Here is a 13,218-nt window from a genome sequence, read left to right on the forward strand (position 1 = left end):
TCGGCCACCCCGTATATATTGGCACTGGATCTTCACCTCCAAGGTAGCGCCGGTAGGAGATTTCTCCTGTGCGTTGAGGAACAATAAAAATGTGCAGCGTGCGCGTTAACTAAAAGCGGACTGCGAGTTTCCAAGTCCTATAGGATTCTTATGTCTCATTGTCCATTGGCAGCGATTTGAATGTTCCCGTAGAAAACACTGATTCTTCACTGCGTGTTTGCGCCTTCCTAGGTTTCATTCCTGCGCAACGCCGCGATGAGCGCCAGCGTTAACGTCGACGCCAGTGTTAGCGTTGGCGCCCGCTGCTTCGCTTCTACACACGCTTCTCTTTAGCGGGATATTGCATCATTTTTTTGTTTATTCTGCTCCTTCCGGTGCTGGTTCAGCGTCTAGCTAATTCAAAGCTCATTAGACGGGAGTTCGGCTTTATGCCCTACCGAGAAAAAAAGGAAACGAAGGTAATGAACAAGCTTATTGTATTTATGTATACAGCGGCGTTCTTCAGAACTGGACTTGTAGAGGAGGGGGACCGAAAAAGCTGAAAGAGGCACGAACGAAAAAAAAAATCGCCTACAATGACGCGCGACTCTTATGTTTCAGTACGCTTAGACTCAATAATAATAGAGCACCCTTCAAAGAGTTTTGAAAAACTAATTCTTCCAGCATTCTAAGCTTCATTGCCATAAATTTTATCCTAAGGTCCCGGCCTGTTCATGGTGTTCAAAGCTCACCCTGCATAAAAGCTCACCTACCTGTTCTGTTGAATGTAGTGGGTTGGATGCAGCAACCTGAAAGCCAAAGTTTCATAAAAACTTCCGAGTCATGTTCTTCCTCTCGTGTTCGTCAAATTGACACAACTACACGGAAAAAAATTGAAAGTTTGGTATTCTGGGTAGAAGAGTTATGCACGACTTCAATCTATGTGCTCAACAACTTCAAGATATGTTTGCTCAAGTACGTACATAGACTGCCCATTTTCCCCGTTATGAAGTTCCGGCTGTATGAGTTCGCACAATCGCGAACAGAGATGGCTTAGGCGCTGAAAGTTCCGGCACTTCGGAGTGGTTGGAAACACGCTTCGCTGCAGAGAGCCTTCTCGCCTAAAAAAAAAAAAAATATGAGGCACTACATGCGGGCTTCCAGGTGTTAAGCTCAGAATCGGGGCAGACTCCAAAAGCTTAAGTGCAGTTTTGCCGCTTGCAGCGCCAATGCGTAGCCACCAGGAAACAAACTACTTTTGAAACATTCATGGCATCGCACCTGTCACACTCTGTTCTTTCGCCTGTACTGTAGCAAATGCGTTTTAGAGAGCCTAAATCAGGGGTTTACTTGGAACACAAAGAGGAGTGGTTAAAAGCACGTCGCGAAGATTGCGGAAGGCAAAGAGAGTGGAGAAACGAAGAGATAGGTGGTGTATCAAAGCCCTCCGATAACATTTCGAAGAAAGGTGGAGCCTTCAGAACGCAAGCTCTGGTGTAGATCCTTGCAGGCACGTCTTTTCGATTCAGGCTACAAAAGGCCTCGCACCGGTTTACAGGTGGTGTCTATACGGAGCGGGCACGTCTCTCCTTTTTTCTAAGCACCAACGATCGAGCTTTCTTGTCGGTATTGGCATTGCGTACTTCAGTGTGTAACTTTAGTGTTCATGTTTGTTTCGTTTTCCGGCTTTTTTTACTCTGCTCTTTTTTTTATCAGCCAAGCCGTAGTATTATGGGGCACGTTTGTTATTTTCCTCTGTGAGGCAGTTTTTTAGCAATGCGACCTGAGGCTTTTAACGCACTGCTCAGAGAGCAAAAAAAAAACAATTTTTGAATCAGACACCCTCACATTCCTGCGATGTTTGCGAGGACGAATGAAATTTCGGGAGCCGTATCATCCACGGTATGTTTTTTTTTTTTTCAGATATCAGCGTGATTTATTTTTTCCCTTTTTTTACTTTCCTCTTCTCTCTTCATTTTTTTTCCCTGCTACCTTCCTTTCCTTTATGTCTCCCCTTCCACTAGGAGCAGGTAGGCGTTGTGCCCCTATAGGCGGAACTTTGCAGCCTGTTCTCTCCCTATCTCTTCTGTCTTCGTGTTTTATATGTACGTAAACCAAATAAATAAATTAAATAGTCCAATATAGATAACCCAGGAGAAAGACAAGAGAAAATTTCGTGCATCTACTCCTGTCATCTCCTTGCGCTGTATTTCGAAAGTTCAGTTATACCGTGGAAAGCTTTCCGAGTTCGAACCTTAGTTATACGCTTTCACTGACGAACGTTTTCATTTTGTCCAGAATATGTGTTTTCAAGGATCCTCATAAAAGATTGAAATTCCTCACTAGTACGTCCAGTTTCTTTCCATACGCATTTGATACCCTTAAACACTAAATATTATTGGACAATACATTTTGCCTTAGCACCGTGTTTACTTGGTTATTTCGGTAAATTTTCTTGAGCAGTATATACGTTAAAATGCATGAACCCAGCACAAAACACTCTCCTTTTTTGTTTTTTCATTGCTCACTGTGCATTCCTGTTGCCTAATAATTTACTCTTTTACTTGCCTTGTTTTCGCTGAACAGGGTGATTGAAATCAAGGCATAATGTTCGATGAAAACAATTACAGTCCATCCCAAAGCAACACAGCAGTGGTCTTACAAAGGAGTCTACGTAATACGCAAGGCCACGTCTGCTTTCCGTCATCAAACCAGACGGGATTTCCGATCCTCACTTGCACGGTTTGGGGAATAAAGTGTAAAAATAAGTGAAGAAATAGCGATCGCTATAAATTTCTGTCACTAGAGCATTGTCGATAGGCAGCCGTGCGTGCGGACAAGGAAGGGCTTTCGAAGACCCAGCTAGCTCGGCTTTTCGTTTATCGAATTACTAGTTGTGAGAGTGAGGATTTTTTTTTTGTAATCGTATATATATTTTGTCTCGCTATCTATCTCCATGGTTTTCTCTCGCTTCAATCACAGCTCAGTTATTTCAATAAAGAGGGAGAAAAGTAGTAAAAGCGTCGGAGCAGAACGATTTCTTCCCCCGGCCGGTTCCTCGGTGAAAGTGGGATTTGGATTCGCGCACCAAGAGCACTTAAGAACTATTTATTCAGCTTTGAACTTTCCTCGGGAGCGCCAAGGGTTTTGGTAGGGCGCGTCGTAAAATAGCATTTATTTTCTGACCAGTTCAAACAGAATATTTATTTAGTCAGGAAAGCGCGCATATAGACACCCTCCGAAAAAGGGCTTTGAAAGGGCGCACCACAAGATTGAAATTTATTGATGTTAGCCGAGCTCCCAGCATAGTCTTCCTTCGTGACCAATTTGTTTTTTTTTTTCTCCACAAATGACTTTTCACTAAAGTACGCAGACATCAAGTTCCGTCGAATTGATTGCATTTTTTTTACGGTTCCTTCGTGTCGCAAAGAACATAAAAGGTGCAAGTGGAATTGTCGCACTTCGAGTTAAGAACAATAAATTTTGCGCATGTCTACCACTCGGGGGGATGTGATTAGGAAGTTTGAAGGTACAAAGTGGCAGCGGAAAGCACAGGACCGAGTTGAATGGCGGAACACGGGAGAGGCCTTTGTCCTGCACAGAGCGTAGTCAAGCTAACGATGATAATGATAATGATGACCATTAGGATATAGCTATTTTATTTGAATTATAAGCAAATATTTTGTTACAAAGGCCCACGAAACCCCTATCCATTGGATATGGCTGGAGCTGTAAATCGTCCCACAGCGATTACTGATATTAACCAATAGTTGATGTGAACCAGAAGGGCCTTTTGGATCTGATGCGCTTCTTACCACGGTGTCCTTCCACGTGCCTTCCCGTGCTCGCACTACGCACTGTAGTATTTAAACTTACACAGTAGCAACACTATCGTAAACCGGAATTCTCGGTACAGAGTTATCGCGTTTAGTAACGCATGCTCAAGGTCACGACGTGCACTTACGTAGCTTTTTTTTCCTCCTCGCCATCGTTCTCTGTTAAACTGCGAGCACGTTCGTCTAGGCGAAAGAAAAAAAGCGAGCACCAAAAGCGTTCGACTAATCTGTAACTGAGCCAGCACTTCACGGATTAGAAAATTTTATGCGACGATCGATTCGTGACGCAATAAACTCGGATACTGAGGTTATTTGAGTAATACACGGAAGTGTGGCTCGGGACCTCTTGACACAGTGAAGTTCAAACAAATGCCCAGGGTTAACACGAGGATAACTACCCCTGTAACATGAACACTTCCCGATAGAGTGATGTAGGTTCGTAAACGAGAACACAAGAAAAAAAACATTTCCCGATTGTCTCTTTCTATCATGAATTTGCGCGATCTATTCTAACTTTGTCATTATAAGAATGGCCTCAGACGAAGTTGGTCAGAGGAGCACTGCGGAGCGGCAAGTTTTCGGGATTGGAAGAACAGGACCAACACTAACACGAGAGGTATACAACGACAGTACCGCCAACCAGCTACCCGATTACATTACTTTTGAACTTCCGGGGTCTTCTTTTTGTTTTGTTTTCTTCCTCCACACAAAAAGAGCCCTCTAATCAGAAACGCACTTCGCACACGCAAACCCTAAACTACTTTTCCGCGCGCAGTGTTTGTTGCCACAATAATCGGCTCCACCGCGAACTTCGCTGCCGTTCAACAGAAGCCAAGGACGGCCCCAGCACGCGTAAAACTGCTCACCTAGTTTGGACACAGGCAGCGCGGCTGACATGCACGCTCGTCTTGCATGGCCCACTCGGCCACGGTGGCCTCTGGAGACCTCTTTGGCGAAGCTGCGCAGCTGTTTCTACGTCTACAGCACCATGGCGGCGCGAGGCCTCACAACACACCTGGGAATTCAAAAAAAAGAGGAACTAAACAAATCGAGACCCGCAAACGAAATTAACTCGAAACGGCAACAACCGACTCTCCAGAATACGACTACCCCGTCCTCCGACTTTGCCGTTATCAGCCCTTCAGTGAGCCTCGAAAAGCGGGCCCTGCTTCCGGGCCTTGTCTCTCGGTGTATTTATTCTTGTGTGCTTCCTCCCCTGTTGTGTATTGTTGTTTTCTGCTCTTTTCGTAGATATCAACACCTGCTTGTCGAGCAAGGATCTTTACGTTGAGTTCCCGTACTTGACCATCTTTTTGCTCTTCAAGCGTTTCTGCGCGAGAAGTGCAGCGGCTAGCCACGATCGCAGCTTGATAATTGCCGAGAACACTCTAGATACGAGTAAGACGAGCTCTCTCTTCCTCACTCACGCAAGGAGGAGGAGGAGGAAGGAAGCAGACAAAGGAAAAATGCAGGGAGGTTAACCAGAAAGACATCCAGTTGGCTTTTCTACACTGGGGGATTAGGGAAGGAGACAAGAAATATGAGAATGAGGAAAGGAAAGGGAAAAAGGAGAGACAGTAACTTCACTTCAGCGTCTAGAACTCCACTGCAAGTGAGAGGCGACCACACAAACCCGTCATCCTGAAGGAAAAAAAAAGAACACAAGAAGGCCTACACTGCCTTGTGGGCTGTCGAGAGATGTGGACGGTGCTTTAATAGCACCTGCACAAAACGTGGCCGATCATCCAGTCGCCGCAATGCGTTGGCAAGTACTCGTCTCTCTCAGGCAAATCGAGGACAGTGGCACGGCAGGTGTTCTATATCTTCGTCGATGCCACGAACATAGCATTCGATCCAACCATACGAAGAGTCAGACTACATGAACTTGACCCTTCACTACATCTGCGGCCTCCACCCGGCTCACATCGACGCGAATCATCGCTTTTCTATCGAACGGAAGTTGCTTTCACGAAAGCATATGCCTCGTCAATCCAAATGAATGACACAAAAAATAATCCGCTTTTGAAAAATGTGAAATCAAAGCGAAGAGGTCCCACGAGCTCTTTTGATGACGTCTTCCACAGGAGTATTTGGTGTTGCAAGCGGGCTTATCCAATTCGTCTTATCTCTTATATTGCCTCTCATAACCTCGTAAAAGAACCTAACGAACTAATGATCGCAGTTGCCGAGATTCAAGGCGTAAATTGCAGCGATTACTAGGCATGTGTTTTCTAACTAACAGCTCAGAAACGGGACAAGTAGAAGAATATGCAGCACAAGCGCTGAAAAACAACTAGCACACGTTTATTGCGTTGGAAAATATATACTGAAAACAAGAACTACTAGCAAACAAAAACATGTACCTCACCAACTGGCCCTTCAAGACACCCCTTTCTAGTTAAGATATCTTAGGCATGTGCATAAAATGCGATGGTTGTATACCATTTCGTTGTTAAACTGGAACATCAAATAAAGTATGCACATTGTATTGACTAATGTCTCCGAAAAACAAACAAAGCATTATGGGTACAAGCGCAAAAGTTCAGGTGAGAACACTGATATTCTGTAACGTTCAGGTTGTACGAAACGAAGGGAGGAATTCTGATTTCTGTCCTTTGCGTAGTCAAAGCGCGGACCCTAAATTTTGATGACCAATACTCTGACTAGCAGTTATTTTGTACAATACTCATGGTGATCGTTTATTAGCGCACTGTTCACCGCCCTAAAACCTGTCATGGGCACATCTGCCTCCCCAATACACTTTCTAAAAATAAAGTACAACTCCAGGACATATCGTTATCGGCGTGTAGCCTTTGCTGCTATTTCGGTCCAACCTCAGCATTTTGCTGTGTAGATATTGGTAAAAATGTCGCGAATAGGTAGTGAAGCTGAGGGCTAAGCAGAAAAGAGCACCTGTTTTTAACTAATCAGCAAAAAAATCAACTCGCAATATAGTGGTAAAATAATGAAATCAGGTAGAAGACGAAAATGCGAAGTGGTTGTGCTTGGATCGCCTCCGGCTCCTTGAACAGAAAAAGTTCGTCTTCTCTTGTTCAAGAATTCGCTTTTGGCAGTACTCGCCCTGCGTTCTACATCAATAGTTGTAGCTCAGAAGTTGAACAATGTGAACGTGGCTTCAACTTGAAATGACTCTTCTTTTCGTCAACGTTGACAAAGGTGAACGTCTGTGTCTGACAGGTATAGACAATGTGACGTGATTGTGAAAGAGCTCAGTGGGACAAAAAACAAAATAACATAAAAGGCGGAGTGATATATAAACGAGATCGGCCCTAGGCGAGAAAACTACATGTACTTTCCTCCTAGCCTGTAACAACAAAGGGTAAGGCTGTTTAAGGAGGTACAAAGGAATCAACACTCAGAGAAAGAAACATTTTCGGAATAAACGTTGAGGTTTTACACTCCGAAACCACGACATGCTTATGAGAAACGCCGTAGTGGAAGCTGCGGAAATTTCAGTCACATGAGGCTCTTTAACGTGCACCTAAGTAAATGCACATAGGCCTCTAGATTTTTTTTTCCTCCATCAAAATGCCGCCGTCATGGTCAGGATTTGACCCCACAACTTCTGGGTCAACAGTCGAGTCCCACAATCAGATACAACCATGGAGGGTTGATATTCAGAGAAGTTGGATGTCTCAGCTACAATAATATGCAAGCGTGCAAGCAGCATTCCTTTGCGATCCAAGCATGCAAATGGCATTCGTTTCGTATTGCGAATCGACCTGTCTCCCGTCTTTCGACACGAAGTCTAATATCAAAATTCAGCTTTTTCAGGGTCCGTGATAACGAATGTCACTCTAAAGAGGTGTGTGATAAAGTGGTGTAGCACAAATAGCGATATGGCTGAAAAAAAAGCTGATCTCAAAAGACCTAGACTGATATTCGTTTTAAATTCCATAATCACACACGCAGGTACGCAAGAAGCTGCGGTTGTCAGCACAGACATTTGTATAAACCGCAAAGTAAATGCCGTTTTGGGAACAGTCGACTGCACGTATGCATTGGGCACTCTCTAAGGAATGAATATTGTGAGCACATTTTTTTGAAGATGTAATTAGCTTATTATATGTCTGAGAAATGTGGAATTATTTCCGACGTGTTTTCTCTATACTAAGGTATATATTGGGCGTTTCAAAGTCAATTGTAGAAAACACAACTTCGACAAGAGCAGCCATGGTCCATCAGAGTGGTGTTGCATGCCAGACGCCACAATCGGTCGTGCCATATCCCGAGTACGCAAGGTGCGCAGCACACGCTCTCTTGTAGTTTTTCTTGACCATGACGTCAGGTCGGTAACCCGACGATGTACTGACCGAAAATGCCTCGCAAAATGAATTATTTATATTGTTAACAGACCTTACATCACTGGTGCAATATGTTGGTTTTTAAAGAAAGAAAGAAAGAAAAAAAGAAGTAAAGAAAAAGAAAGAAAGAGACAACGAAAGAAAGAAAGAAAGAAAGAAAGAAAGAAAGAAAGAAAGAAAGAAAGGAAGAAAGAAAAAAGAAACAAACAAACAAAAGTATCAAATACTTAGGAACTAAAATAACAATATAAAAGTATCTACGCCGCCAGACGAGTAAGTTAAAAGTTGGCAGCTCTTGAGTAGTCGAGCTAAACTAAAGCATACGTCATCTCAAAAAGTTTGATGGGACTGGAAACATTACGTTTTATTGGTTTTTTATTCACCCGTATGTACTCAGCATAGTGACCTGCACTTTGTTAAAGTCATGATGGATAGCAACGTCAGTTGCATCACACCGCCTTCCGCTGGGAGCAAGCGCAGTGAGCTTCCCGTAGAGCGGATTGATGACCGCTTTTTACAACTTCATCTAACGCCCTCTCTTGTTGCTTAACTCTGGTGAGTTAGGCTTCCCTGTAGATTACTAAGCACGTCTTATTGCCCTCTAACTATAGATTACGCGAAATAACACTTGGTTGCCTCTGGGGCGCTCTTAGCGCCTGTAGATTATAAGCAGCTTGTCAGACACTCACGCTAACTCGCTTCACTCAAGCCCGCATGCTAGTTCTGCCTTGTTTGAGCATATTGCTCAATTTTCAATGTCTCCACAAACTTCCAGAACCATCGAAAGCAAAAAAGAAAAAAAAGCTATCGGCTTTCTAGTGCCAGCCAGTACCAAACAACATGCTTTCAGCGGTCAAATGCGGTTGAGATGTGTGTACGTTTTTGGACAATGCAGTGGTCGAGGTTGTACGCACAAAAAGTTCACCGTGAGGCATATTGACACAAAGTTACACAAAGCGCAGCTTCAACTGCATTTGCAAGAATATAACGGTGAAGATTAAAATTCTTCCTTCAGTCCTGTAAAACCTCGTACGTATGCTTGTTTGTGATACGAACATATTCTGTTCCACACTGCCCGCATGATGACAGTTCAGCTACTTAAGCGACGCTTCCCAGCCTTGGTTACCGACGTCGGCCGCGTAGCTTGAACCACAACGTCCGAATATTGTAGAACAAAAGAATGGAGAGACACGTCAAGATTCCAATGTCTTTGATTCTACGGCTTTATTCTACCATGGCAAGGCATTCTACCGTGCCCACCAGAAGTGGGAGTAGATTCTCGGAACCGAATTCAGATCGCATACCTTGAGAGGGCGTTTTTCGCGCTGACCCTAAAGGTCTTGAATGCCCGGAAAGAAAGGTTCGTTTTCCTTGCCCGCGAGAATGGAGCAAACACGTATAAGAGAGCCGCGAACGTGCTGAGCCTGGACGTTAACGGGTCGCTTGCGCGTCGCATTAGCGTCTCCTTCCTTAACGACGGCGGTCACAGCGGCGCGGATGAAAGCACTTGATGACCGTACTCACGCATCAGAGCTAAAGCGGGCGCATATCTTGGCTCCCTCTCTAGCTTTGTTCTCTTTCGCGCTTTTCGCTAACAGACGTTCGTCGCTCCGTTGCGCCGGGGCAACATCAGAAGGACCACTTCTGCGAAACCCTTAGCCAAGGTTTTTGGTCGAGGAATCGCGGCTGGCAAGAGCGTAACGACGTTTACGGTATGGCGTACGCAGCGACCTGAGGTCACCGGAAGCGACTTCACGAAGAGCTCGGACAGCAACCAGAAGGCCGGAAATGTCCGTGCTGTGCCGGAAGAGTTAGGTGCCCTGGCTTCGAATACAGACTGGCCTCCCCAGCAGCAAGGCCACTTGAAGCCACGGATAATGAAAGAGAAGACAGGAGTCGTGACATGGCCCCAGGAAACGGGCGGAAACTCAACCTCAGCTTCCAGATCTGCTTGCGCGCCTTCAGCACCCGAAAGCACAACGAATAAAAACTGGTTCGAGAGGAAGATTCAATAGGAAAAAAATTATCAGCGGAAGGCCCAGAAGTTTGAAAACTGACACGACAGAAACCAAGTAATCCTTATTAGGCCGCAGTGGAGCAATGGCAGTACGGCCGACCGAAAGATAACAACAAATGTTGGAGCAAGGATGGCATCGAACTCGCTCTTCGACAGCTTCTTGCTTAACCAAGGGAATGGTATCCCTGAGTGGTGGACCCCATTGGGGTTGCGCAATATGCCGAGAGACAATGTCAGATGAAAATCCCACTATCTCTTAGATGTTTCCAGCCTAATGTACTTCGCTAAATTGCGGAAGAAAGGCAGTGGTATTTTTTGATTATCTTTCTTTTCCTCTTGGCTCTAATTAACCGGAAAAAGGGCTCCTTCGGTATGCTCGACGCATTGCAACAACGTAAATGCTCTAATTCGCTGCAACGTCTGTGTGTGTGTGTGTTTTTTCTCTGTGACCAATGAGAACACACACGCACCACAAAACTGAAAACCCTTGATAGTAAAAGGAGTGTATGATTTATTTGTTGCCCCGTGCAGGCATTCAGAATGCAACAAATTCATACGCTCGCAGCTTAACTTGAAAGTCTATAACACGCAGTATATCTATTGTGAATGAACAGAAAATATAAATGCGGCAATTTTAAAAGCAGCAGGAACGTGGCAAAAGTATTGTGGGTGATATCGGTGCATTGGAAAACACAAGCATGCTCGCGCCAATCGTTCAGAATTCCGACTCTTCGGTCTTAATGAGGCACACGCAAATAGCGAATTCTGAAGCTATCTCCCTCGTTATTAACATTTCACTGTTGCTCCTGAAGTTGCGACTCCATAACCATGGCGCACTTCCTTGTCTTCATTTCTCTATCTGCAGTACGGTTTCACAATCAGCTACCGCAAGGAAGGTGCCAGGCAATACGAGCTGAAAGCCGAAACTGAGGCCGAGTGCAACAACTGGGTACATGCCATCGACTGCGCAAGGTAAGTCTACCGAACGCAGCGCACTCACTTGATGTCTACGTTGTTCGGGGCTCTATTTAGACTATAGAGTTTCACAATAATACCCCAGAGGGAAATCTGGCGCTAGTATCTATGGGAGCCGACGTGCATGGCGCTTTGACTAACATGCGCATAATGGGCAGTACATGGGTTTGCCAAAACTTTGTTTTTTGGGCTGCATTCGCCCATGGTTCGAAGTCGCTTTGTCGCAAGACGAAATTTCAGCAAATGTTCAGCAATCGCACTTCTCTTCCTTAACCTTTTCATGCTTATCAATTCAAATCGACTCTCGGTGTTCCCAACCACAAATCCTTACATTCGAAGTTAGCACCACACTCAAATATAAATGAAGCCACAAGCGCATCAAAGCCGCAAATACAAATAAGCAGACTCTCCAGCCATGTTCACGCCTCCCCGCTGTGGCTGAAATACCACAGAGCCTGAGTTGCCCCTTGTAAATATTGTCGGGACTTATATGATTTAGACCACTAGGGTTTCTTTAATGTCGTCCTGATAAATGAAGGTAGACGTATGTTCATCTATTTCGCCCACACCGACATGTACCTACACTAACCGAATCGGCGTTCTCGACATTAGGAGCGCGGCACGTTACACCTCACCAAGCTCCTGTAGTGTAAACTCTTGTAGTGCTCGTTTGCGATTGCTGCGTGTCTGGCAACTCAGCGAGCAACTCGATAATCAACAGCATAAGTGAATTGGAGAGAATAATGCTAAACATTATTTTTGTGCCTTCACATGGCGTAGCGACTATTTAAATTAATTTTATGCAACAAAATATATCGCACCGGAAACTGGAGATCATTGGCTAGCGAATAATATAGGAAAATGTGTGGGTGACAACCAAGATTGAGACTGTGTCCTCAGGTCGATCAAGGGGGAGGGGCAAGTGGTTTTAAAATGGGAGAAGAAAAGAGAAAAGTGAGCCCCATCAGTGTCCCCAGCTAAGTGTGGCACCTCATCAGTAACTCATAAGGAGAGATTAAAAGGGATAAAGAGGGAAGTAAATATTGAGAAAATGAAAAACGATTGAAACACGGGCGAAGGAGTTCGAGGACGGGGCACCGGTTGGCGAGAGCTACACCGTACACGCCTTGTTGAATTCCACGCTAAACTGCTGTGTCACCCGCGATCTCCGACGCCAGCGTAGCTCTGACCGATCAGCCCCCCGTTCACGAACTTCATTGCAAATGCGTCGTGCATAATGCGGGCGACAATATCTTTATAAATGAAACAGTCCACTTGCGAAAATGCATATAAGCTTACCACAGTTGCAATATTGTACATTCCTCAAATTTTCGAGAAAGAAAGTATTAGGGTAAGGTATTGCTATTAAGGTAAGGAACGTTCACACACCACCTTCCGTGGATTACTTCACTATCAAAGCGCCGGTGTTTTCTTTATTATCTTTTGGAAGGCACTATGAGTTATTAAACATAAATATGGACGAAAGCGACAAAGCGAAAGACGCCAGATATATTAAAGCTCCAATTCAAAAGGCGTTCGGGTGATTCCATTGCAAGTAATGTCCGCTACAAATGTTACAAAACACCGTTGCATGCTTCCATTGCAAATACTATGCTTACAAAGGTGAGACCACTCCACTAGATATATTGTAGTTATGAAAAAAAAACTATGGCATATAATGAACGCATAGTTTATCGCAAACATTAAAGGGATCAAAGGTCACGCTCATAAATATAGCACACCTGTCACCATTCAGGGACTTTGTTCCTCACGTGATTGTGGCCCCTTTCAAATAAATACATGTACTATTGGGAGCAACATGAGTTCGAACAACCGAGCACATCGTGAATAGCCCCGAACCCTATGTATACATCAGCTGATTCGCATCGGCCGCTGTCGCAAAGTGGAAAGGGTAACGCGCTTCCGTCTGGTGTTGATACTCCCACTCCGATATAGTTGTTGCGAAACGCAGCTTATTGCGCATCAGTGGCTGCTATCAGAAAGATGACCTCACATCAACGCGCACAGCTACAACCAATCAGGTTATGCAGCTACAAAGATATCGGCTTTGACGTAGCCTGCCGCG

General features: G+C 44.7%; 1 protein-coding gene across 1 annotated transcript in view; it reads left to right on the forward strand.

The window, feature by feature from the left end:
* Positions 1 to 13,218, forward strand: part of LOC119164774 (ras-specific guanine nucleotide-releasing factor 2) — a 367,674-nt gene that overhangs the window by 237,721 nt on the left and 116,735 nt on the right. The window contains exon 2 of the mRNA XM_075894126.1: positions 11,023 to 11,129. Coding sequence (XP_075750241.1) covers positions 11,023 to 11,129 — 107 coding nt within the window. The remainder of the gene's footprint in view (positions 1 to 11,022; positions 11,130 to 13,218) is intronic.

Source organism: Rhipicephalus microplus, chromosome 1 (genome assembly GCF_043290135.1).
Source record: "Rhipicephalus microplus isolate Deutch F79 chromosome 1, USDA_Rmic, whole genome shotgun sequence".
Taxonomy (NCBI): Eukaryota; Metazoa; Arthropoda; class Arachnida; order Ixodida; family Ixodidae; genus Rhipicephalus; species Rhipicephalus microplus.